At 33.1% G+C, this 27,368-nt stretch overlaps 1 protein-coding gene and 1 pseudogene across 1 annotated transcript; one reads left to right on the top strand and one right to left on the bottom strand.

Moving 5' to 3' along the window:
• Positions 1–9,533: 9,533 nt before the first annotated feature.
• On the top strand, positions 9,534–11,514 carry LOC118043701 (bifunctional protein FolD 2). Its single transcript, XM_035051738.2, has 5 exons — positions 9,534–9,702; positions 9,889–10,072; positions 10,203–10,360; positions 10,526–10,738; positions 11,031–11,514. Exons 1-5 carry the CDS (start codon positions 9,589–9,591, stop codon positions 11,256–11,258), a joined length of 897 nt encoding a protein of 298 aa, XP_034907629.1. The 5' UTR covers positions 9,534–9,588; the 3' UTR covers positions 11,259–11,514.
• A 9,429-nt stretch (positions 11,515–20,943) lies between these two features.
• Positions 20,944–26,131, bottom strand: LOC118043683 (probable ADP-ribosylation factor GTPase-activating protein AGD13; annotated as a pseudogene).
• Between the last annotated feature and the right edge of the window lie 1,237 nt (positions 26,132–27,368).

Below are 27,368 nucleotides of genomic sequence, written 5' to 3'. Positions count from 1 at the left end.
CAAAAAATCACTTCTGTACGGCGGGCGGCTGGCGGCTGCGGCTGGTGGCTGGTCGGTTGGTGGCTGGTCGGTGGCAGCTGGTGGTTGCCTTCCTTGACCATCTAGAGGTTGAGTTTAATTCAACAAATCTCCCCTTTAAACTCAATCGAGAGATATCATGCCAAGCATGAACACTTCTCTCTTCAATGCCTTCTCTCTGCTTGTAGACCCTTTTGACACCTATTGCTTTCTTCTTTTCTGGTGGGTCCTTATCTGCATGGAAACAAAACAGAGTTGTATCTTCCATAACCTGAGTGGTATCGTACAACTCTTCAAGATTCCGCATCTTTCTTGGTCCTTCTGACGAGGATGCTGATGGTGGTGTTGATGATGATGCTCCTGGTGTGTTCCTCCTGTTGAATACAGGGAAACTGTGTGCCGGACTTTGTGGTTCAGCTGCTGGTATAAACACTGGACTTTGTGGTTCAGCTGCTGGCACAATCGGTTCTTCTACAGGTACTGTTGGTACTTCTTCTCCTTCAAGGATCAAATCAAGATTGATCCATTTGATTGCTTCTTGATCACCATTCCATGCCCAAGATTTATCTTCTTCAAAGATAACATCTCTACTCGTAATCACCTTCTTCGTGATGGGATTATACAGCCTGTATCCCATCCTTCTTTCACCATATCCGACAAAAATGCATTTCTCGCTCTTATCATCGAGCTTTCTCCTTCTTGCATCTGGGATCTTTGCATATGCCACACAACCAAAGACTCGTAGATGAGTAACACTTGGTTTGTGACCACTCCATGCTTCTTCTGGAGTAATACCTTGCAAACTTCTGGTTGGGCAGCGATTCAACAGATACACTGCACATGATACAGCTTCAGCCCAGTATTGCTTGGGCAGCTTCTTTGCTTTGAGCAAACTTCTTGCCATGTCAAGAATCGTGCGATTCTTCCTTTCTGCTACACCATTCAGCTGTGGTGTATAAGCTGGTGTCGTTTGATGTCTGATGCCTTGTTGTGTACAATAGGCTTCAAAGTCATTGGCTGTATATTCTCCTCCTTGATCAGATCTTACTGTTCTGATCGTATAACCAGTTTGCTTCTCCACAATTGCTTTAAAATCTTTAAAACAATTGAATACTTCTGACTTCCTCTTCAGAAAGTATATCCACGTTTTTCTACTAAAATCATCAGTAAAAGTGAGGAAGTACCTATTTTGTCCAGTCGACATAGGTGTGATTGGGCCACACACATCTGTGTGTACTAACTCCAGTGGCCTCTTTGCTCTCCAGTTGACTTCTTTAGCAAAACTGGATCTGTGATGTTTGCTGAGGACACAACTCTCACAGACTTCATCTGGATGATCAATGTGAGGCAAACCTTTGACCATCTTCTTGCTTGCTAGCATCTTCAAACTTGTGAAATTCAGATGTCCAAGCCTCAGGTGCCAAAGCCATTCTTCATTGTTGGTGATGGCGCTCAAACACCTTGTTGCATCATACTGGATGTTCAAAGGAAACATCCTATTCTTGGACATTTTCACGTAGGCCATTAATCTCCAATTGTTGTCTCTAATTGCCAGATGACAATTCTCCGAGTAAAAAGTATAGCCTCTCTCCAAAAGTTGTCCTAAACTGAGTAGGTTCTGTTTTATGGCTGGGACATAATACACATCGGCGATGTAGCTGGAATCGCCATTCTTCATCTTGACTGGGATGTTGCCTTTACCTTTGAATGGAACCTTTGTGGTATCTCCAAAAGTAACTAGACCTTGCTTGGTCTCATCTAGATTACTAAATAACTCTCGGTAGCCGCACATGTGATTGCTGGCTCCAGTATCTAGATACCATATGTCCTCCTTTTTCTTATCAAGTCCTTGTTGGACAAGAAATGCAGTTTCTTCTCTGTCATCCTTCTCTACATAGTTAGCTTGCTCACGTATCTCCAACGGAGCTTTCCATCGGCATTCAGCGCTATAGTGCCCAAACTGATTGCAACTATAACATTTGATATTCCTCTTGTCACGGTTATTATAACCGCCTCCTCTTCCTCTGGGAGTGAATGCTTGTTGGCCTCGGCCTCCTCTGGTGGTGTTTCTGCCACCTCTTCCTCTAAAACTTGTATTCCAAGAACCTCTTCCTTGGAATTGCTGGAATCCACCTCTGGATTGTTGACTTCCTGCTTGAGTGGTGTATCCACTTGATGAAGTCTCCCCTTGCTCATATCTGTCCTTGAGAGACAGCTTTGCTTGTAAGGCATGCTCAATTGCCTTATCTCCATTTCGCTTTACAATCTTCTGCTCATGAGCTTGCAAAGAACTCATAAGCTCATCAACCGTCAACTTGTCCACATCTTTGGACTCTTCAATTGCGACAACAACAAAATCGAATTTTGGATCTAGGGATCTCAAAATTTTTTCAGTAATTCGAGCATCGATGATGGCTTCTCCATTTCTCCTCATCTGGTTGATTATCACCATAATCCTTGTGTGATAATCAGAAATAGACTCCGTGGACTTCATTTGCAATAACTCAAATTCACCTCGCAAAGATTGAAGACGAATCTTCTTGATTCTGTCAGCACCTTTGTATTTCTGTTGGAGAGCCTCCCATATATCATGTGACGTTTCAGCGGAAGCTATGATCTCGAACGTATCTTCATCAAGACCTTGGTAGATGATGGTCTTGGCTTTGTTGTCCTTCTTTCTGTTGACTTTCAAGGCTTGCTTCTGTGCCTCTTGTAAAGCATCTTCTCTTTCTTTGGACTCTGGTTCATCATAACCAGTTTGTACAATATCCAAACACTCTTGTGACCCAAGAAATGCCTTCAATCTGATGCACCAACTATCATAGTTGTCTTTAGTCAGCTTCGGGATGAGTGTATGTGTACCTTCTGTAGTCATTTTGCTTTTGGAATGACTATATCACCTCTTTGGGAGCCGAATTTGGACAAACGGACACTGTAGATCGATCCGGAATGGTCCAAATAGTAGGGAACCGGTCTGACTTTGTTGAAATCGGGTCCGAAAATGGGTGAACCGGTCAAAAAATCACTTCTGTACGGCGGGCGGTTCGCTGGGTTGAACCGGGAATATTCTGTGGAATATTCCGGGAATATTCTGGGGAATATTCCTTCGGCTCGGCTGAGGCTTGAAAGCCGCTCGGCTCGGCGCGAGGTACGGCTCGGCTTGTGACTCGGCTGGACTCGGCGTATACGGCTCGGCGCGACTCAAATATGGCGCGCGTGTGGCTCAGTCGTCTTCAACCTCGGGGCGCGTGGGATGCGCGTGGGCGATCTGGCTGAATATTCAGGCGGCGCGTGTGGGCTACCCCGAACTCCGATTTGGCTGATTTTTGCGGCCGTGAGTTCGTCTTGATGAGATCTACACTCTGGAATGATCAAAACTTGTTTTTGACAATTTTGAAAATTCGGATATACCCCAAAACTCTTCTGTTTTCCGATGAACGGGGCTCTGATATATGGGAGGCTCTCCAACAGAAATACAAAGGTGCTGACAGAATCAAGAAGATTCGTCTTCAATCTTTGCGAGGTGAATTTGAGTTATTGCAAATGAAGTCCACGGAGTCTATTTCTGATTATCACACAAGGATTATGGTGATAATCAACCAGATGAGGAGAAATGGAGAAGCCATCATCGATGCTCGAATTACTGAAAAAATTTTGAGATCCCTAGATCCAAAATTCGATTTTGTTGTTGTCGCAATTGAAGAGTCCAAAGATGTGGACAAGTTGACGGTTGATGAGCTTATGAGTTCTTTGCAAGCTCATGAGCAGAAGATTGTAAAGCGAAATGGAGATAAGGCAATTGAGCATGCCTTACAAGCAAAGCTGTCTCTCAAGGACAGATATGAGCAAGGACTATCCCGTGGATGTAGGCTTGCTTCTGTTGCTTACCCCTCCGTATTTGTGGGGCGGAATCCGGGGACCGGTGATGTACTGATCATTGCTCATCGGAGGGGTAAGCACACTGAGACACAATATTTAACGTGGTTCGGCAAATTGCCTACATCCACGGGAGAGGTTCATTTTATTTAGAGATAGAGAAAGAATACAACACATGGAGGAGGATCACATCCACTCAACTCCCATCTCTCATTGCTACATAGGGCAGCAGCTGCTGGTGGCAGCAGGGCTGCCATCTCTTTCTTTCTCTCTTCTTCTCTCTACATGTCTCACAACTCTCACACTTTGCTCTTTAAGATCATGCCTCTTTTATAGGCATCAATGGCAGCTCCTCTTGCTCCTTTGTCATCAATGGTGGCTGCCAAACTCATCTCTTTTTCAACAAAGGTGGCTGCCAACTTCTTCTCTTCTTCAACAATGGTGGCTGCCAACTTCTTCTCTTCTTCAACAATGGTGGCTACCAAAGTCAAGGTTGGTGGTTGCCACCAACAAGCCTCCTTCTTTGACTCTCACATGGCAGCCATCTTCTTTGACAAGGCAGCCACATAATTGGCAATATTCCAACAATCACCCCCTTTGCCATTTATGTGGGCAATTGTCATCTTGCTTCTTCAGCACACGCTCTCTGGAGCGTTCTGAAATGAGCTCCTTTCATGGCTCTCACACCTTCTCTAAGGTGTCTCCGTTTGTCGTTATGCGACGGTCTAAACTAGGGCTCCTATCATGGCTCATAGTTTGGCACATATAATTGGGTAAACATGTGCACCTTCTTCTTCTTCATCTCCATCGACCACCATGATGACCTTTAGATGCCTCCTGATCGGGCAATCTCTCTTTAATAATTCACCACTGTCATTTTCGGTCTCAAATCTCAACGATCGGACCGTATCATTGCATCCGGAATGATCAAATTAGCTAGAAACATGTATTGAATCGTCCAAATCGCACTTCAGACGGCTAAGATTTGATCAAAACAATTCTGGCTTGATCAACGGCTCAGATTCAATCTCAGATCCGGTTGCACATAAGATCAACTACACTGGATCCTATACCTCGGCTCGCGGCTCGGCTCGGCTCCAACTCAGCTCGGCTCCACTCGGCTCAGCTTGGCTCGGCTCGCGGCTGATGACATGGCAGGTGGGTCCCGCTATGCTGACATGTTAGTTGACTAGTCAATTGACTTGCTGACTGTGTATGTGATGTCATCATTGCATCATGATGACGTCATCCTTTGCACGGCACTGTTCATGATACGTCACTGTTCATGTCTACTGTTCACATGGGTCGGGTCAACTCATCCGGGTGAAGAAGACGCGTGGGGCGCGTTGGCGCGCGTGGGTAGACGCCTTGCCGGAGAGTGATGGAGAGTGCGGCCATGTCCGACGTCCGATTTTGACGCCGTTTTCACCAGTGGCTTCGTATCGTCCTCCTCTACACAGTGGGATGGTCAAAACACCATTTTAACAACTTTCATTTTTGAGCAAAGATCAAACACCACTTTAAACCAAAAAAGCTCTGATACCATTTGTGGGGCGGAATCCGGGGACCGGTGATGTACTGATCATTGCTCATCGGAGGGGTAAGCACACTGAGACACAATATTTAACGTGGTTCGGCAAATTGCCTACATCCACGGGAGAGGTTCATTTTATTTAGAGATAGAGAAAGAATACAACACATGGAGGAGGATCACATCCACTCAACTCCCATCTCTCATTGCTACATAGGGCAGCAGCTGCTGGTGGCAGCAGGGCTGCTGATGGCAGCCCTTCTCTTTCTTTCTCTCTTCTTCTCTCTACATGTCTCACAACTCTCACACTTTGCTCTTTAAGATCATGCCTCTTTTATAGGCATCAATGGCAGCTCCTCTTGCTCCTTTGTCATCAATGGTGGCTGCCAACTTCTTCTCTTCTTCAACAATGGTGTCTGCCAACTTCTTCTCTTCTTCAACAATGGTGGCTACCAAAGTCAAGGTTGGTGGTTGCCACCAACAAGCCTCCTTCTTTGACTCTCACATGGCAGCCATCTTCTTTGACAAGGCAGCCACATAATTGGCAATATTCCAACACTTTTGATATATCTGACGTTTGGAATTTGCTCTTTTAACGTTCAAGTCCATGCCATTGAACTCCGTATTTGTCAAGCTTTGACATGCTATATAGTCCGTTGTCATGTAGCAGTAAATATTCCGGCTAATGTCTAGGTAGCTGTGAGAACTCTCCGGTGTTTCCTGTGTTTAGGTCAGTAGTACTGCCGGTTGTGTTTCTGTGTGATGCAATTCAATTTGTAGAGCTATATTTCTAGCTTGACAACTTTAGATTTTGCCAATTTCCTATTATGAAGGAAAGGAAGAAGAATACTGCATCGGAATCAGCCACGAGAGTCAAAACTAATAGATTCCTGCTAGATATAAGGCTTTCTTCTTTTAGCTTTGGGACATGGTCGTAGCTAGTATCATTAATTCGTTACCTTCATTAATTAAGTATCATGCATTATGTGTTTGTTTTTCATATAGTTTTTATAATTCTAATTTTAAAAAAGTAAATTTTAAGAAAATATGGTTACATGTAATTAGTTGGATTTAGATACATGTGTGGTAAAAATTATAATTAAAGTTTATATATAGCAAAAAATATGTATAAAATATTTGGTAAAAGCGTGATTGCAGTTGTTTTTTAAAGTGATTTTTAATTATAAATGCATTAAAATAATATTTTTTTTTATTTTTTAAAAATTATTTTTAATATCAACCCATCAAAATGATCTGAAAATACCAAAAATATATCAATTTATAATAAAAAAAAAATTAATTTTTTTCAAAAACACTTTTAAAACCTAAAAACAAATAGGGTTTCACGAAACTCGGTGAAAAAAACATTTAAAAATTGCTTCACAAAAATTGCATTTCAAAACAATTTTTTAGCGGGCCACGTATTACAAAACATAATTTGATTTGTTACCAAACACCTTATTGTATTTGTTTCATCACAAACACAAAAAGATAAAAAACAAAAACAGCCTAAATTTTCAATCATTAACCTGATTTTTGTCACTAGATGCAATTTAATTAAGTATAAAAAGTATAGATGATATTTTGTTCATGAATGTATATTGCAAGTTGGAGTTACTTCCATTTCTTTTTGCTTCTTTAATTTGATTTTGTTTGGGATTCAAATTTCAGCAACATAATGGCTGAACTATGAGGAAATATAGCCATGACTTCAATTTTAGAAATGGGTCTCAAGATATGTTCTTTATTCAGTTCACGGGAGCTCCTAAAATACATCTTTAATTTATATGCATATACCTTAAGGATACATAAAAAAAAAAAAAGACATTTTTTTGAAAAAAAAACTTCAAAATTAATTCTAATAAATAAAGGTTTTAGAATATAGTTGATATGTTTTTATTTTCTATAAAAGATGCTCTGTATTGTGGGGACACAGAGCAACTTTAGCCTGACTAAACAACTATCTGTTCGCAGCAGAAAAAAGCAAAGTTGGAAAGAAAGCAATAAAAATAAATAAATTTGCAAAAAAAATAAATTGTAAAAGGTAATCGCATAAAGAAATAAAGAAATTGTATATATTAGCATGAATATATTTTCTAGTAATTGAATGACTCATTTATCTTGGTATAGTATTTGAGTTATACCTAAACATATAATTTTAATCCATTGTTTATTTAAAATAAAAGGTTATATATTTAAATTCTAATACAATCTAATTTTTTCTTTATTTATAATTACAGGAATCCTAACTAACCCATAATACTTATTATTTTAATATTTCGAGGAACTTCATTCTAATTGTAATTGAATCTTCTCAACTTCTATAATTAATCACTTTTATTTGGTCGATTATTAATCTTAATTGACTAAAATTCCTTAAATCTTAGTTGACTCAACTATTCATGAATATCAATTTTAGCTTTTCTTACCCTATTTATATAAGAATAATCACTGATTTACTATGTTTTTTTTGTATTATTATTAACATGGATGTCTGAGCCAGTTTACACGTACCTTAACTAATCACATGGGTTCTAAAGTTAATGACTATATAAGCCTCCAATGATCTTGAGGTTTATAAAACTCAAACCAGTAATTTTTAAAGAACAAATCTAAAACTTGACTAATTAAGTTATATCTTTCAGAGTTCATTCACTATGCTTATTTGATCACCATGTAGATGTTAAGTTTTAGTACAAAAAATAGCATATGTAACATGAGTTGATTATACATAGATAGTGTTCCTTGACTAGGAATTGTACACCTTGGTTTTCTTGTTTTCCAATGTTTGGCCTTTTTTTCGTATTTAGAAAAGAGAAGCGGGATACTCACGCTAGTGGGAGCAAAGGATAAAAGGATTTTTATAAGTTAGACATTTAAAATATTTAATTTTTATTCTTTCAAGTCTTTTTTACTAAAAAGCTACCACAATCTTTATATAGAAAAAAAATAGAAAAGTCTAATGATATTAAATAAGAAAATAAAAATAAATAAAATAAAATTTCAAAACTAAAAAGAAAAAAATTATAATATATATATATATATATATAATATATATATATATATATATATATATATATTCTCTTAAAAAGCTCCTACATCATGTAACTTGTATTAATGTCAATCTACTAGCATTTTTCAAAAAATCGAATCCCCTATGCTTTTTAATAAATCAGATCCCATGGTATATAAAAAATCCTCAATCAGTCCTTTTTTTCTAAAATCATTATAAAAAAACATTTAATTTATATTTAAGGAGTGATTATGATTGTGGTTGTAATTATTTTTTTTAAAGTGTTTTTTCTTAGAAATATATTAAGATAATATATTTTTTTAAAAAAATTATTTTTAACATAAACACATTAAAATGATTCAAAAATATATAAAATAATAATTTTAAGTAGAAGAAAAAAAAAATTTAACCATACAAAATAGGTTAACTAGAAGGGTATTATTAACATATTGGAAGGTCCTGATTAAGAATTTCTGAAATGTGAGAAACTCAATTGAGAAAACATATTCTTTGAGCCTCTAATTGGGCAATTGTGTGTAGGTTGGGGACTAATTCATGGCTAGCTTAAAAACTAACTTATTAAACCATATATATGTTAGGAAAATCGTGTAATTAGTGATATTTTATTAATTAATTTTTAGATTTACATTAAAAATAAAGATAAATACAAAAAAAAAAGAAGATAAAACTTATGACCCATAAAAAATGATAAGATCATCTTCATCTAGAATTTATCTCTCCTAATTATATATATTTATTTTTTAAAATGAATTTATAAAGTAATTAATAGAATACCACTATTTACTCCATAAATACCATAAAAAAAAATTTATATGCCACAACACACAAGTGAAAACTAATATCATTTAGGGGTGTTTAATCTGTGTTTTAATTAGATTTTTAAAAAAATTTAAATTTTTTATTTTAAATTAATTTATTTTTTATATTTTTAGATATATGTTTAAAAGTAATTTAAAATAAAAAAAATAAAAAATAAAAAAAAAAAAAACAACCGTTTACAATACCCAAACATCCCCCACCCCTTGTCTCCTCACATCAGCCACCAATCTTCGTGTCAAGCTGACTTCAATTTGCTGATCTTCTACTAGTGAGAAAACCAAGCTCCGACTCCTTTTCCAACACTCCTTCAATGGCGTCCCAATCGGAACATAAAGCCACCGTAATCGACGGCAAGCTCATCGCTCAAACAATCCGATCAGAAATCGCCGAGGAAGTCCGTCAACTCTCAGAGAAATACGGCAAGGTATTCACAAATCTCTTTGCAAAATTTAATTAAAACAGAAATCTGAATGAATTGACACGTATTTTCTACTTTCTTTGCATTTCTAGCTGTAAAAATGTTGCTAAGACTAGTTCCTGTTTTGGGTTTTGTCTGCTTTTCTGTTTATGATGTTAAGAGTTCAATAATTTTATGTTTTGATGTGGTTAGGTTCCTGGGTTAGCTGTAGTAATTGTGGGCAATAGGAAGGATTCTCAAAGCTATGTGGGTATGAAAAGAAAAGCGTGTGCTGAAGTTGGGATTCAGTCCTTTGACATGGACCTTCCGGAGCAAATATCTGAAGATGAACTCGTTTCCAAGGTTCATGAGTTAAACGCAAATCCTGATGTGCATGGTTGGTTTAATCTTCAAGTATTTATTGTTTTGAAAAACTTTTGAAACTTCGCAGAGGTTTTATTGAAGCTGGTTATTGCATCTTTTTGTTACGACGCCAGTTTTTGAGCAATCTGTTGTTATATTGGCAGGAATATTGGTTCAGCTGCCACTGCCAAAGCATATAAACGAAGAGAAAGTTTTAAGTGAAATTAGTCTTGCAAAGGATGTAGATGGCTTTCATCCTCTGAACATCGGCAAACTTGCAATGAAAGACAGAGAACCGCTTTTCCAACCCTGCACCCCCAAGGTAATAATATATTTGATTTTGAACTGCTTTCAATATGTTATATCCAATGTTTATGCATTATGCTATGCGTAAAACTCAATCCTTATACGAGAATGTGTTTGCCAATCGGGCTGATTCTTATAATCCTGTGTTTTCTAAGCAGAACTTTCTTTCCTCTCCCAACAGGGTTGTCTTGAACTTCTACATCGAAGTGGTATAAGTATAAAGGGAAAAAGGGCTGTTGTTGTAGGTCGCAGTAACATAGTTGGATTACCAGTTTCCTTGCTTCTTCTGAAAGCAGATGCCACTGTTACTGTGGTCCATTCACGTTCTAATGATCAAGAAAGCATCATTCGTGAAGCTGACATCATTATTGCAGCAGCAGGGCAACCAATGATGGTAACTGGACTTAATGATTGCTTATAACAACATTGTCAACTTTGAAAATCTCTTCCTGTGATGTTTTTGTTTCCTTTATAAACAATTTGGTTATTAATGCATGTGCTGTGCAGTCAATCAATTTCTGTAAGCTTAGGCTTGTGCCAAGATTACACAAACCATATTCACATGCGAAGCAAATATGATTTATGCTAGCTCATGGTTCCTAATAGTCTAATATGTTGGAATTGGTATGCTGGCTTTGATGGAGTGAATGTCCTTTTATATGCAAGTTTATTTTCTTAACTTTCAGATAAAAGGAAGTTGGATTAAACCTGGTGCTGCAGTTATTGATGTTGGGACAAATGCTGTAGATGATCCAAGTAGAAAGTCAGGTTATAGGTTAGTGGGAGATGTGGATTTCAAGGAAGCATGTAAGATAGCTGGATGTATTACTCCAGTTCCTGGGGGCGTGGGTCCAATGACTGTTGCAATGCTGCTCAAGAACACTTTGGAAGGTGCAAAGCGGGTTATTGTGTAGTAGTGCGTCGATTTTGTTCAATTATAGTTGATGATTTCGCTCTATCCTAACTCAAGTCTCATAGGAAAACAATGTTTCCGTAAGTTCTGTGGCTAATAAATCATAGCTTTTGTTCTGTATTGTACTATGTGAGCTTCAGAATTTTCAATCTTTGCAAATTTTTGCAAGAGTTTCAAACTGAACAACTTTTATTGTGATTGGGATGAAAAATAAATTAAGAAGCTAGCTTTATATGCTAGTGTGATCTTTGTTATCAGTAATTCTCTAATGTGTTTACAGTATGAAATCTTTATCCACAGAAATACTCGGCTTCTGATGCCATCATGAACGTTATCCTTTTGATTTTCCTTTTTACTTTATGTTATTCTATCGAACTCTTTTTAGTGCAATGTTGACTTCTATAGGTAACAACTATTGATATTTATGCTAAAACCAATCTGAAGTAGAAATGGGGCTGTAAGCTGCAGCCCATCCACAGTGTTAAACCCAATTAGTGTTTGTTTGGCATTTTAGCAGTTTTTAATATTGAAATTTTTTTTTTCTTCAAATTATTTTTTTTAGGTGTTTTTATATTTTTTTCCATTTTGATGTCAAAAAAAAAAATTTGTTAAAAAAATATATATTGCTTCAAAATATATTTTCAAGTAAAAAATATTTTGAAAAGTAACCGATTCTACAAATATCAAATAGGCTCTTAATTTGGTTCCCAACATGAATGTCATAATACTTTTTAAATGGAAAGCAAGAAAAAAAAATGTAAACAAAAGAAGAAAATAATATTATATGTTCATGGCAAGATAAAAGGTGTCAATAAAAAAAAGAAAATAATATTATATGTTCATAGTTCTATTAGTAATGATATTAGTTCTAAATAACATACCTAAAGAATAACAAAACTAAATTAAAGAAAAACATTGTATACAAAGGATGAGTGATTTATTAAATTATGTTGAAAAATAAAATAAAAAATAAATATTGGTGGATCCCATATAGTGAACCACTGGTTTTGCATGTTAAAAAGTATGAATTACCTACTTTACCAATAACTAAGGTTCGACCTCAATTATTAGTGGATCTCATATGATGAACCTTTAGTTTGAGAGAAACAAAACACACTCCAAATGTTGTTTACATTAAACATAGAAGCTACCTCATTAACAAACAAGCTTTTAATATCTTGGCGATGGTGGGAATGGTGAATGTTTTGTTAACAAGTTGGTGGAAATAATGAAAATGATTATAGTTACAAGGAGATAATGGTGGCAATAATTGGCAATAATTGGTAACCGAAAAGTTAATGATAATGGTGTTTGTTTTCATGAATGAACTTTCAAACTAGACAACAATTACTTCTATTCAAAAGAAATGGAGACTTTTAAAAGCTTCACTATGTAAAGAAAATAAAGGAGTCTCAATGGAGGACAGGTTTATAGGAAACCAAAGTGTAGAAAAATTAAGAGAAAGCAATAAATAAAAAGTTGTAAACAACACCTTTTTGGGAAAAAAAAACTAGTACACAAATCATTGAAATTGAATAAATAGGGTTGACCATAATTTATAATAGTATTTAGCCCTATTTCTACTATTATAGAGTTTGAATTCTATTTACATAAGCAATTCTAATTTTATACATATATTTGTACCACATCATGAGGCTTATTAAGTCGTATTAGAAGCAAAATTCCTTTTCTAATTGTACACATGTGAATCTTACTATAATTTTCTAACTTCTTATAAGTTATTATTAGGGATAAACAATGGGTATTAAAAAGTTAAATTTCTTTGTATTCATACCGATCACATTATCAATCAGGTAAGAAATTTAAGCATTCATAACCTATCTATCGAGATTTGAGTATCTATATGGATATCTATTGTATGATTATTATTTATTATTCAATAAAAAAAATAAAATAGTAATATAAATATTTTGAAAAGTGTGTGTGTGTGTGTGTTTGTATTAAATGATAAAATTATAAATGTTATACATATATGTGTATTATGTCAATATTGAGATATGTATATATTATATTAGATTAAAAAAAATATGAATGTTATATATATCTTGAGTTGGGTTTGGGTCGAGTTTCGAGTTGGGTTTTGGTAATATTCATACAACATCCATTACCTATCGGGTAAGGTAACTTATTCAAAAAACCCGTTCATTTGGGTTGGTTTGTATTGGTATCCATCAAGTTCAAATTAAATTATATTTTCTAGTTAATATTGAGGACTTTCACTCTAAATAGGACTAAATTTCTTTGGTAGTGTGTTCATTCAAAATCTATTAGTCGATCATGACTTCTAGTTGCTTAGTAGACTAGTCAACTACAATTTTAACACTCCTAGTCAATCATTGGTTCTTCCAACTCTATCGATTGTTATAATGATTTATTTCAACTTTTTTTCTTTATTTTGTGATAAATAATCAATGTTCTTTATGTTTGACAAATATATGTTTATTTTAGATATAAAAAATATTCCTTATGTTGCTTTATTTTTTAAATGAAGAAATATTAACCCCTTCATAATGATATTGAAATTAATTGATCAAATCACCCAAGTATAATGTGGCAAATAATAGTGTTCATCTAAAATCAATCGATTATTATTTTGTTTTTAAAAAATACCTGACATGTCAAACACTTTTAACCAATCATTTTAATTTAAAGATTATGCATGCTTTTGATTGTAGGCATGACTTTTAGGTTTTTTTAAACTGTACCAAATTCATTATTTTTTACATAAATCCTTAAATTTTCTAAAAGCCTTAAAGATTTATTATAAAGATTCAATTAAGAAACTTAAACACTTTTCTTCTTATTAAAAATAAGAATGGAAGCTTTAAGTTCCACTCCATCAAATCCACAATCATTTCTCATTAGCAAAATCTCACAGATTGCTTCCCCAATATCAATGATCCATCATTAGAGTTACACTAGGGAACATGAATAAAAAATATCTTCGACCTATTTTATGAAGAAATGCCACAAGAAATAAAAAATCACCATTATTTTATGTAATTAGTAGAGGTCATGGTGGAGATTTAAGGGGGGGTTTGGCAGAAACCAATGGAGCAAGAGGCATAAACATTTGCTGATTAATGATTAATATGGTGGTCTATAGAGGAGATGAGGATTGTTCTTGATCGGAAGGGTAAGGGAAGGTGGTTGAGAGGTTTTATGTTTTCTTTTGTGTATGGCTAGCCAATAAAAAAAGGATTAGAGGAAGTGTTGCTAAGGGGAGAAGGAGTTGTAGTTGGTATTTGGTGCAAATGAGTAGATAGCGAGCTCATTTGGATGGATGGTTGAGAGTTTGGAGAGCTAAATTTGTTGGTTGTGGTATGAATTATTAGTGGTTACTGGTGGTTGGCCTAAAAAAATTAGGTTTAGGGTTTTTTAATGTTTTTTTTAGAGTGTGTGACTTAGAAAGAGTTTTTTTTGGTATTTTTTGTTAGGTTTTTTTTTTTTTTTTTTGTATCCTCTCTCTTAAACATTCCCTATATTTGTGTGTATATAACTATCTATTTATAGGTAAAAACAATTTTGTCTTCTTCCTTTCAATTGCTTGGTTCCCAAGCAATCTAAAATTTTTTTGGTCCTTCATTTTCTTTCTTTTTCAGTTTTGGTCTCTCTGCCCATTTATTATATTTTTATTTTTTTTATTTTGATTTTTTAAAAAAAGGCAACATAAATGTTGACTCAAAAATATGTTTACAACAAAAATACGTTGAAAGTAGATTTTTTTTTTTAATTTTAAAGACACTAAAAATGATACAAATACATCAAGAACATATTTTTTAGGGGGTTTTTTTTTTTCCTATTTGTTGGTTTTTTTCTAAAAAAAAATTTAAAAATTAGGTTAGCAACAATGTCCTTGGAAATAACATAATTTTTTTAAAAAAAAATTATCATAAATCTTCATAATTGTAACTTGTATAAAAGTGTTACTTTGTAGCTTCTCCCTCATCACCCCCTTCACTTCCCTCTTCTCCTTCTCCTTCTCCTAAAATATCTTTTAAAAATTCAAAAAAAACAACATCTAGCTGCTTTGAGCAATAAAAAATTGTATGGCTTTTCCATACATCATTGTTATGCATTTTACACCCAACTTAATCCCATTAATCCTCAACTCCATGAGCTTCTTGTAAAAGGAATCCATGTCTTTTTATATAAGGAAATAAACACTATTAAGTCTAATGCCTTGTCAACCAATGTGTTCATGGATACGAAAAGTGTGATGCTTATAACTTATTTGTAAAATGGAATTGGTTTTCTCTATCTTGTAAGGATAATCACTTCAATCATGTGGTTTTAAAGGGTTTCTTTCACAATGGAGTTAGGGATTGCATATGGGTTAAGATTTAGGATTCTTGTAAAAGAGAAATTTATCCTATAAGTTAAGAGGTATGGTTGATTCGATTTAGAAAAAGAAAAGGGTGTTGGGACCATTGTAATTATTTTTATAATTTTCAAGACTCTTAGGACATCGACTTTGTAAGCATTGATCCAAGAAGACCCCTCTTCCATGAATTGATTTCAATCACTTAGTAACATGTATAATGGAATTAACATTTTCTCTTTACATATAAAAAAAGGAACTATGTTGAATATTGTAAATATATTTTAAGATCTCATTTTTTTTTAAAAAAAAAAATCAGATCTATTTTTTCTTTAAAATAAAGTTTGGGCATTTGTTGAAAATCTAGGATTTTACATCTACAACTCCTTTTGCGACAAAAAAGATGAAAAGAAAAAAGGGAAGAAGAAATGGGAAAGGATTTAAAAAAGAAATTAATGTGTGTTTTGTGTTATATTGTCTACAAGGGTAAATTTATAATTTTTATTTTATTTTAAATTTGAGTTGACCAAGAATGTAAATTGTAATTTTAAAAAAAAAAAATAGAGGCAAAATTATAAAATAACTAAACTATTTGTTCGATAATATGTTTGTGAGAAGTACTACTTAAGATCATAGATAGGGAGGGTGGGCCTCATCTATTGAGAGATTGAATTTTAATTTATATTTTTTTGTTTAATTTATTTGAATTTTTTGTTGAGTTTTATTAATTAGGTTGTATTTATGTTAGATGGTTTTATTTAGTGGGTTGAGCCCATTAGTTGGTTGTTTTAGGATTTATTATTTATTTGTAATATTTTAAATTTGCATTTAGTTAATAATGAATTGATAAAAAAAAGTTACAAACTTTTGTTTTTTTAACCCCTAAGTTTCCTCTCTTATTCAGCTCATTTCTTTCTCTTTTTTATCACCCTTTTCTTCTAATTCTTGTCTTTTACTTCTCCCCTCTGACTTCTTCTAGTTCTCTTTTTTGTCTTGTATCAACACTAGTATCATAGCACAATCTTTAATTGTTCTTACAATTAAACGATTTTATGAGTGTTCAAATTATCAAATTTAAAAAATCGTTTCATAAACCCTAGATCTTAAGAGAAGCTTTCATCAATAATGATATCAAAATAAGAGGTAGTACATAAAAAAAAGTGTTTTTTTTTTTTCTTTTTACCAAATTACAATCAAGATCTATATATAAAAAGATCTTCTAACATTCTATTACTATAAGAAGAAGAAAATATGTTTTGACAGGATTTGTTTTAAGGTTGTGTACTCTAGTGGGAGACAAAACAAACATTAGTTGAGTGAAAAGATGACATAGAAAAACGATAGTGGCAATGTGACATTGTCATGGATGACAATGTGTCTTTTGATTCATATCATTTATTTTTATTATTGTTTTAATTTTTTGTCAAATTCCTTAGAATTTATTTTTTATGTTGCAATTTTTTTTTATTCTAATTTACAAAAATAAGTTAAAAAAAGATGTATAAAAAAGTCAAAAAAGTGAAAAGTAATCGTAAGAAGAGAGAGAGAAGGGGGGAAGTCAAAGCAGTAAAACGAAGTCATTCAAGACATCACGACAACAACTCCATGACATCAATAATAGTGTACATGATCCAAATAGTCTATCATTAACTTTAAGCAATTTGGTTAGTAAATTACTTAACTCTTTGATTCGTTGAATTTTATTTTTTTTGTAATACATTTATTATTCAACTTATTTAATAGTATTCTTTAGTTCCTAGACCCAAAAAAATCTCGTCTTGCATTACACTTTTATATTTTTGCTCACCTTATATGTTTACCATTAAAATTCAATCTTTAGTACTTTGTATTAATTGTGAAGCTTATAAAAAATGGTGGAACATTGTAACTTTTATTTGATTAATTGTATGCACTTAAAGGCCTATCATTGCATGCTTATAATTTTTCTCATGTATTCTAGTCTTGTTTAATCTATATATATAAAAAAAAAAAAAAAAACTAGTTTTATCTTTTCATCGGATTCCATTTATAAGAATTAAAGTGATCTCATTAAAACTTTACGATAGTGTTGCATGTGCTTGTGAATAGTTGTCTAGCATCCAACCTTAAGTTTGCAACTATACCATATATTCGACCTTGAGTGATATCCTTAAAACCAATTATAAGCAAAATACATAGTGTTTGGAATAACTAGATTGGATATAGTTAGATGTTCCTTGACACAACCCAAGGGAATTGAAGATTAGAGAAGAACTAATATTTGTCATGCTTATATTAAGTACAGAGATAAAAATTATAGGAAAATTATTGACAATAAGAGTTGCATCAATACAATATCTTCTAGTGTTGTGGCTCGTTTAGGACTAAAACTTGTTTCCCATCATAAGCCATATAATGTATCATGGATTAATAATAGCTCCATAATAATCTAAGAGACATGTCTTTTCCCTTGATGAGATTTTGTATGATGTGATTTTAATGGAAATAGGACATGTCAATTTGGGTAGGTTATTGACATATAATTTATATGTCATCATTTCTAGTTGATCAAATTCATATTCTTTCATTTTAAAGGTTGAAAAATCCATCTTATTGGATTACCATCAAGAAATATCAATAAAAACAAGAAAAAAGAAAGAAAGTGAAAGAACAAAGACTTAGCATAATGAGTCCAAATGAGTTTGAGAATGATGTTAAGAAAAAGTCTATTATGTCTGTTAAGTCAAAAAGAAAATTCTAAAAAACTCTCCATTGAAATCACCTAAATAGGTAAATGTTGTTAACACAATAAATCCAAAAGAGTTTGAAAATAAGATTAATAAAAAGGTTATTGAGTCTTCTTTAGTTGTAGAAGAAGATTCAATACTCTCTAGTAGAATTATTTGAAAAAATAAATGTGATGTTGAAGAGTTTCAAGATAATTGTCCCTTTAAACTCCATGATTCTTCAAGCCATGTACTTGACCTCTACCATGTCATAGACATTAAGCAACCACCTAAGTTCACTAGTGTCTTGTCCCCTATATTTGATATCCAACATGTTTGTAGATTTTTGAGCATTTACTCATATTCATATAGAGAAGATAATGATGGTCCTGATTCACTAGATTATATTCAATATATATTCATCCAGGATTCAAAAAGTGTTAGCTCCATTCCACACTCTTAGTTATATGATGTTTATGGTCAAAAACCTAGGATGTCTATAAGTCTTCTACCCATGTCTTTTTATATTAGCATGTCTAAATCAACTGAGTTTTTTGCATATAGAATTCATGATTTACAAGTTGAGATTTTAAAACGAATTCAAACAAATAATGAACAATATAAAGTTCAAGTTTAGTGTTATAATGCATTTAATATTGAAGATTATTTCATAATAGATATTAGATATACGTGGCATTCTCTTGAAACTAGTCAATAATTACAGGCAAGTAGTAATATACCATATAAAGTGTTACAAATATTTATGTCATTAAACTACCATCAAACTTTAGTATTAGCTTTACTTTCAATACAAAGGACTTGATTATATACAAATTGCAACATCATATCCTTAATGAACCTTTTGATACTGTTATCTCATTATCCTTATTATTGACACAAAAAAAACATATTAATGCTACTTTAGATGTACAAATTTTTTTTACCAAGGATGGTGAGATTCAGCGAGTCCTAGTTTACGAGCTAGGTAACCAGATGCAGACTATACTTAAATTATCAGAGAAACATCACAATAGCTTCATCATAATCTTTGAAAGCATTATCAGAGCTGCCTTGAACTACAATTGACAAGGTCGAGTTTCTCCAACCTCAAAAGAGTTGATGGAGACACCAGACTCATGACATAATTTACACACATGTATAATCATAAACAATGATAACCCAAGAGATTGGGTTTTAGCTCATATTTTTTGTTTAAGTTATTCGAGTTTTATTAATTAGACTTTATTTATGCTAGATATTTTCATTTAATGGCCTGGACTCAATAGTTGATTGTTTTAGAGTTTATTATTTATATGTAACTTTCTAGCCATTATTATCAATTGATGATGAATTAATAAAAAAAAAAAGGTTACGAAACTTTTGTTCTTCGGCTACTTTCTCTCTCTTCTTCAACTTCTCTTTTTCTAATTCTTGTATTTTTACTTCACCCCTCTAACTTCTCTTTTTTTTGTCCTAATAAAAGTTTTCTTAAATGAGAAGTGGAAGTAAATCATTTTATTTTCGTAATGGATATTTTCAATTTAATTCATATTATTTTATATAAAACCTAAGTTTTTTTTTTTAATAAAATTATGTAAATTTATAAACAAACACATAATTTTATGAAATATTTCCTCAAACTACAAGAGCCAACATGAACTTTGGTCCAAGGGAGGAGTGGGGAGCTCCTTCCCTTTATGGGATAGCTCAACAAGAGAGGCATGCGTGGGCTTAAAAAGAAAAAAAATGAAACTATCTAACCTAAATTTTGTTCAGAAATTAAGTGCATACAAATAATTTATTAAGAAATTATTTCTACTTCGTCCAAATAGTTGAAGAGTGGATACTTTTCACCCCTTTTTCAAATTACGCCTTCTAAAAATGGGATAACCACTCAAAGCCTCCTAAAATCTAATTGTATTTGATACAAGGTTAAAAATCCCATGAAAAATATCAAGAGTAACTTTAAGTGTGTAAAAATTGTCAAGGATGAAAATGTTAAGTATGTTTGGTAATAGTTAATATATATATAAACTCCCATCTAATAAAATAATATTAATGGATCTCAATTAAAAAAGTTAAAACATAAGGAGACTTGGGAAATGAGGAGAATAAATAAAAGTGGGACACATGCTAACATTTTTAATTGAAAGGCGATTTTCAACCCTATTTATCTCACCCTCAACTGTTATGTACCAAACAAGAGGAAAGTACCAAACGCATCCTTAGTAAGTGTTACCTATACTATGGAATTAAGGAATAAATAGAAGAGGCCACCATAATTGAAGATAAAATGCTTCCAACTTCAAATCCAAAGATAAATTACAAATATATATATATATATATATATATATATATATATATATATATATATATATAGTATGAGCACTGAGTTTTTCTTTTGTACATGTTGCTCCCTCAATTTTTGAAACAAACATAATTTATACACTGCAAATTGTCAGAGTTAACGAATAAGCTGTTGCCTCTTAGGAGATGTAAGAGGGTAAAAAACAAGGGCAAGAATCAAGGAATAATTGAAAGAAGTTAAATATGCAGTCATTCCATATTAAATAATGGAATCGATATTGCAGGTTTTTTATTGAAATGGAAGGGTGGTTTAAAATTTCTGTTTAAAATTTCTACTTACTGTCAAGAGGCATCCACTCTAGTTCTACTTCTAGTTCACCACACTCACATTCTGAAGCTTCAATGAGATCTCCTGCATCACCTTCCATCAACAATGTTTATGATGCTATCATCTACAAGGGCATTGTCATTTGATTTCAGCCATTTCCCAATCTGCATATTTCCAAACATTTCCGGGTCCCCAAATGCCATTGCTGATGTTATCAATGGCTGGATGTCAATCTCTGCTTCCCCCATTATATCATCAGCCGAAAATGTGTCATAATCAAAAACACTCTGCAATCCATAACATCAACAAAGAACGACACATAGCTCAGTATGAACCAGTTAAGAAATAACCAGGGATTTGTTCACTAAAGGATAGAGATGAAAAGATTAATCTGGTGAGATGTAGCAAATGAGTTTCAGTAGCAGCAAATTGATAGCAACAACAAGATATGTATTTTCCTGATTACTCAAGATAACAACAAAGTAGCTGTGGGTTCATAAGAAACCAAAAAGGGCAACAACACAAGTACTTTATCCAATCACTTGTTTTTTGTGTTCTAAATGTAACAGCCCTTGCTTAGACATAATATCCGTTAAAAGGAAAAATACTCGGCAAATAATGAATTTTCATCACCATGTAAATAAAGCATCTAAAGAGCTTTACACTTGTAGCTTTGGATCTACAACTGGATGAAAATAAAAGTTGATTGTAACATCATTCAAAAATGAGAAACAAGCTTACCAAACTTTATGGGCCCAAAATCCTGTGGAACTGATAGCATGAGTTCTTCATTCCAGACTGGATTCAAGTTGCTCTTCATCACAGTGGTTTGAACAGTCTATTAACTCAAAAAACAGATTTTATATCATCAGTGACTAGCATAAAAGTCGAAGCAGCCCTTCACTTGCTTAATAATAATCTCAAATATCTGTTCTATCAATAGAAATTTTATATATATATATATATATATATATTATATGAAACTCCATACAAGGTGAAAATTACATATTTTGCCACTACAGTAAATAAAGATTTATGAAGCTCCAGTCAAGCTTTGGCAGAGTTCTGACCAGATGGCCAACCAAATGAACAGTATAGTGGTATCAGCCATTTATCAATGGTGTGATTAGAATTACCCTTAATAAAATTAGAAAGAAAAAATCTCCACTTGGTGCCAATGATCTACAAATATATACATTATTATATGAACTTGTCTCAACCATGGATTTTGAGAGATAAAAATGGGAAAATTTAAAAAAGAAAGAGACAAATTCCACTAACCTGTTTCCCAAGAGTAAGGACCACGTAGGGATCACTTGACAACATATCTCTGATAGCTAAATTTGTACCTTTTTTTAACTTTAACCTTCACTAATCCAATAAATTCTACCATGCCTTCCTGTAACAATTTTTCAGTATTATCTGCGTATGAAAAGGAAAGTAAGGAAACAAAAAAGGCAAAACAAAACTAACCGAATTCTTTGATACACTCGGAATTCGAAAACTATCAAAAAGCTTTGTGGAAAAACTTGACTTGAGAGAAGATGAGGAAGTCTTCCCCGATGTAATCCGCAAACTAGGTTTCAAAAACTCTTGAAGCTCATACTTTGACCTATGAGAATTGAAATAATAATGTGTAAACACCATTAACATCCAATCTATCAATAATTTTCTTGTGGTGACACCATGCAAGATCTAATCTGCCATAACAGATTAATCCATCCATGCAAGTGACACATGGTAAGAAAAAAGAATATGAAAAAAAAATGACAGGTTGGGATTTGAAAGGCAAGTCATTTCTAACCTGATGAACCTCATACGCTCCTCATGACTGGAATCTGGTCCTGGCTTTGAAACTCCTTCAGGTAAAAAGGCCTCATAAATTGCATTAGCAGATGAGTTTCCTCCAACTTCAGTCATGGAATCAATTTCATCATCAGACCATTCATCCAACGTCACAGATAAAACCTGGACAATACAAATTAATCATGTTCTAAAGAGAAGAACTACTGGCTTGAACACAGTAAGACCAGCTGTAACCATCATGTAGACATCAACTCTAGTTCATACTTTAAAACACACGTTCATGCATTTACATGCAGGTTTTCCTATCCCAATTGGGATTATGACTTCCAATGTTGGTTTGATGCTAATAAATAAGCACCCTAGAAAAGCATTCAAGTTATGTTATGATGCTTTGATTCTACAATGAATTGATTTTCTTAAGAAATTGATTTGTGCTATTTTTTCTGTTCATCAATTGGTTCTACATTAGATATAACAATAAAATACTCATAGAAACTTCACAAGGTTGGGGATAAAGAGATTATATAATTTCATTTCAAAGCTGTAACAAGTTTGTTATGTCTATTACTCACTGCAAGCACAAAATGTCACTCAAATTGCAATATATATAACTAATTGGATTATACTTCCCTACAGCAGTTCCGTATATTGAAAAAATAAAATCAGAGTAATATGAAATAGATACCTTTGAGATATGTGTGCCAAGGCTTCTGTGTACCCCCACAGCATTTTAAGCAAATGAAAACCCCAATATTTGCTGATCTGGAGGAAAGAATGTTACCAAATTTCTTAAAATAACACAAGGGCATAAAACAAAACAACTAAAATCTCTCATTCTTAACATCTCTCCAATTTAAGTGGTTAATTCCCTAGAAACATATTCACAAAATGTCACTTTTCAGTTTTCAGTGTGTTAATATGAAGTGTGTATTTCGGTTATGTTAATATGAATATTCACAACCATAAGGCATTCACATTATTGAACTTACGCCCACTTAGGATCGGGAGCACCACAATCAGCACAAAAGCGATTATCACTTTGGAGCAATAAATCTTTTAATCTTCTTTTACCTTTCCAGAAAAAAAAATGCAGCTATTAAGTTTATAGAATAGATAAGAAAATCTTCTTGAAGCAATCGAATAAATAGATAGTGAAAATTGGAGGGTATTACAATCATTAAAAATGATAAAAGATAAGGTACTTATTTGCAGAAGATACAACAAAAAGCATTGAATAATGCATACTTATTGGTCCAGGAAAAAGAAAGGGGTCCATTCCAACAAAAAAAAAGAAAAAAAGATTTATGTTATTTCATTAACAAAAGTAGGGAGCAGGGTGAAAAAAATTAAAGGAACAGAAGCAATGTGAACAATCTAGGAGCTCTGCTCTTGCTACTCCTCTGATCATTGTTCACATCAAACAACAATACAGTGTTAAATTCACAACATGAGCTAAAGATTTTCAACCAGTAGCATGATTGCACATTTGTTACAGGCTAAACAAACACCAACAAAATTTTCATGCTATGAAGCAATATAGTTTGTAGAATAAATTCGACTTGGCCAGTCCCATTAAAAAAGCATGTCAAGCAGAGATGCAGTTTGTTCTTCTTTGAGGAAATATATATTAAATTCAGCATCTCATGGGGAGATTCTCCAACTTGTTGCAAATTGAAGATCCATGATATACCAGATTATTTATTCTCCACAATCTGATAGAGATGCCGATGAGAAATCTACAAAGCGCATTTCTGTTTCCAAATAGACAGGGCAGTCCCATTTTCTTCAAGCGAAAATGACGTTTCTTCAACAAGGCAGAATAATGAAACTCTTAACCATCAGTAACTGTACAAGTTTCTTGAGAAAGAATTCTCGGAAATAAAATGCATGAAAAGTACATTTCTGCACCTAAGAAGATCTTACAGAAACAAAGTATCATGTCTAAACATATCACAATTAAAAAGGATTTAACATTAGGAGTGAATCGGGTTCTTAGTTTCAGATTCAACAGCAAGAATTTTCAGTTTCGATGGTCAAACTATGTCCTGAAAGTTGAGCATTTAACAATTAAATATGTCACTTCAAATGAATATCCACAAAATAATACCAACTTATGACCTTAATAGCATCATGTCAAGGAAACAGCTCCCACAAGGAATTAAATAGAGTTCCATAAGTCAGAGAAATCTCAATTTCTTTTCTTGTAGAGAATATAGAGCATTAAAGAATTAGGACACGATCCATTTTCAGACGATGAAAAACCTCAATGCAAAAAATCTCCAAGTATGTTCCTTCCATCTTCTAAATAAAGAATTCAGAGCTACTCCAGAAAACTATAACATTAGAAAGCATTCAAATTACAAGAGTGTAAACCCGTTATGGGTGTTATACTATATTACTACTTTAACACCATACCTGAGGCAGCATGCTTCAGCTCTGAAAATCGGCTCATTGCTTCAATAATAACAAAAGAACATCCAACAAATCCTGTCTCCACCAAGCTATCTGCACAAAATGACCAGAAGAAAGAGGAGCCCAGTTCAGTAACAATAATACTTAAGGTTAAGACTAAAATCTTTTGAACAAAAATAGAGCACCCTTTCTCTTTTGACCAGAAACCCAATATATCCTCAATTTAGCCAACAAAGATTAAAGAATCCGAAACTAGCCATGTGAAGACATAGCCAGAAATGCACCAAACAAAAAGATGAAACACAACACAATTTGTCTTTTGGTTGCTGATAAAATGGAATTATGTCTGTGACGCTATAATGGCATCCAGAAAACAGAAGGCGAGAAATTAAATAAAAATGAAGCAAAAGATTAATTTTCGTTATCTTGAGGCAGAACCCAGATGAAAAGAGTTCCAATATGACACATCAAAAGCAATTCCCAGCATCCAGACAACACAATAAAAATTACTGGCATTACTGCTAATGGAAAACAAATAAAAACTCACATCAAGAAATGGAGAAATGAATCAATTAAATGATTCATAAGAAAAGAACACGGAGATAATAGATTTGTAATCATTAAAAAAACTTACGTTAACTGATAACAATTAACAGCAAGGAAAAGAAAAGGTCTTGAATGCAAACTAATTACAAAAGTAGAAAAGAGAAAGATTGAGTGATCTAAATAAAAGAATTTCATTACCAGTGAAACTTTGGGAATGAATTGAATTGAAATCTGATTTCAATCAAATCCAAGGCCTTAAAAGATTGGTTCTCCAGGTGAAGAGAGAGAGAGAGAGAAGAATGTCAAAAGCTGCCTGCAAGCTTTCACACGAATAATAACAACGTAGTGATAAGAACGATGTCAATTTTTATTTATTTATCATTTATTGGCTATAAACAGAAAACTTTCTTTAAATGGTTGGTCGGAGCCTGTAATTATATGTGTCCCCCCTCATCAAAACAATAAAATCGAAGTTTAAACACAATTCTTATTTTTGTGTCTTCTCCTTCTTTGAACACCTGTCAAACGTTGCGGTCGTTGAATACGCGGGGGAGTAGCCTGCTTCTTTTTTATATTAAAAATAATTTTTTAAAAAATAAAAAAATATTATTTTAATATATTTTTAAATTAAAAATATAAATATACCATAATTCTTTTTAGCAACTGAAAGTTCTTGCCTGTTGACATTAATTTGGTCGGCCTTGATCATTTTCTAGAATTTAAGTGTCTTGTAGATGTTCACTTGCTTCCAAGCCACGCTACGCAGGGTCTATCGATTTTTTTTCTTTATGTACATCATGGATATTTAGGTAATTATAGTATTTGTAAAGAAATTTAAAAATATACTCAATATTTGGATTACGTAATATAATAATCTGATTTAAACTATAGATAATAATAGCAAACGAAAACATACAAGGAATATTTGGTACCAATTAATTAAAACAAATAAGACATAAATATCATACCTAGAATGAGATGGAAGAAAAGATTGCTAGAGAATTACCGTCATTCCACTTTGTACAATGCCTTCCATAAAAATACTTTGCTAAGACGTTTCAGGCCTTGTTTGTTTCCCGGAAAGTAGTTTCCGGGAAACCATTTTCCAAACTTTCATGTGTTTGTTTGTCATTAGGAAAGTTGGTCAACGGAAAACAATTTCCAGTCAGCGGAAAACACTTTCTAGTCAGCGGAAAACACTTTCCGGTCAACGGAAAACACTTTCCAGTCAATTTTAGTCAAAAAAAAAAAATTGACTTGGTTTTCAGGAAAGTGTTTTCCTTTTAGCTGTGTTTGTTTTCCGGAAAGCACTTTCCGGGAAAGCACACTCCAAACTTTCTTGTGTTTGTTTGCCAGTAGGAAAGTTGATCAATGGAAAACACTTTCCAGTAAAAGGAAAATTTGGCTTGGTTTTCAGGAAAGTGTTTTCCTGAAAAATTTGAGGGGAAAACACTTTCCGGAAGTTGTGAAAAATTTAGAAATGTCATTATTTGCTGATTATATCAAATTTGATCCTCAAACTTTTGATTGCTATATATATTTTGTTTTGAATATTTATTTTTCAATTTCATCTCTTAAAATTTTATTTTTATATTAATTTTGGTCCTTATTTTTATAATTGCTATTTGCTTTTTTCTTATCATTTTTTTATTGAAATTTTTTATT

The sequence above is a fragment of the Populus alba genome, chromosome 11 (genome assembly GCF_005239225.2).
Source record: "Populus alba chromosome 11, ASM523922v2, whole genome shotgun sequence".
Lineage (NCBI taxonomy): Eukaryota > Viridiplantae > Streptophyta > Magnoliopsida > Malpighiales > Salicaceae > Populus > Populus alba.
This window is presented reverse-complemented; position numbering and strand designations above follow the sequence as displayed.

Bases quoted from the DNA above. Each gene is read 5' to 3' on its own strand.
- LOC118043701 (XM_035051738.2), top strand. From the start codon at position 9,589: ATGGCGTCCCAATCGGAACATAAAGCCACCGTAATCGACGGCAAGCTC. The intron at 9,703-9,888 runs GTATTCACAAAT...TGATGTGGTTAG, and splicing joins TCTCAGAGAAATACGGCAAG to GTTCCTGGGTTAGCTGTAGT. The intron at 10,361-10,525 runs GTAATAATATAT...CTCTCCCAACAG, and splicing joins TCCAACCCTGCACCCCCAAG to GGTTGTCTTGAACTTCTACA.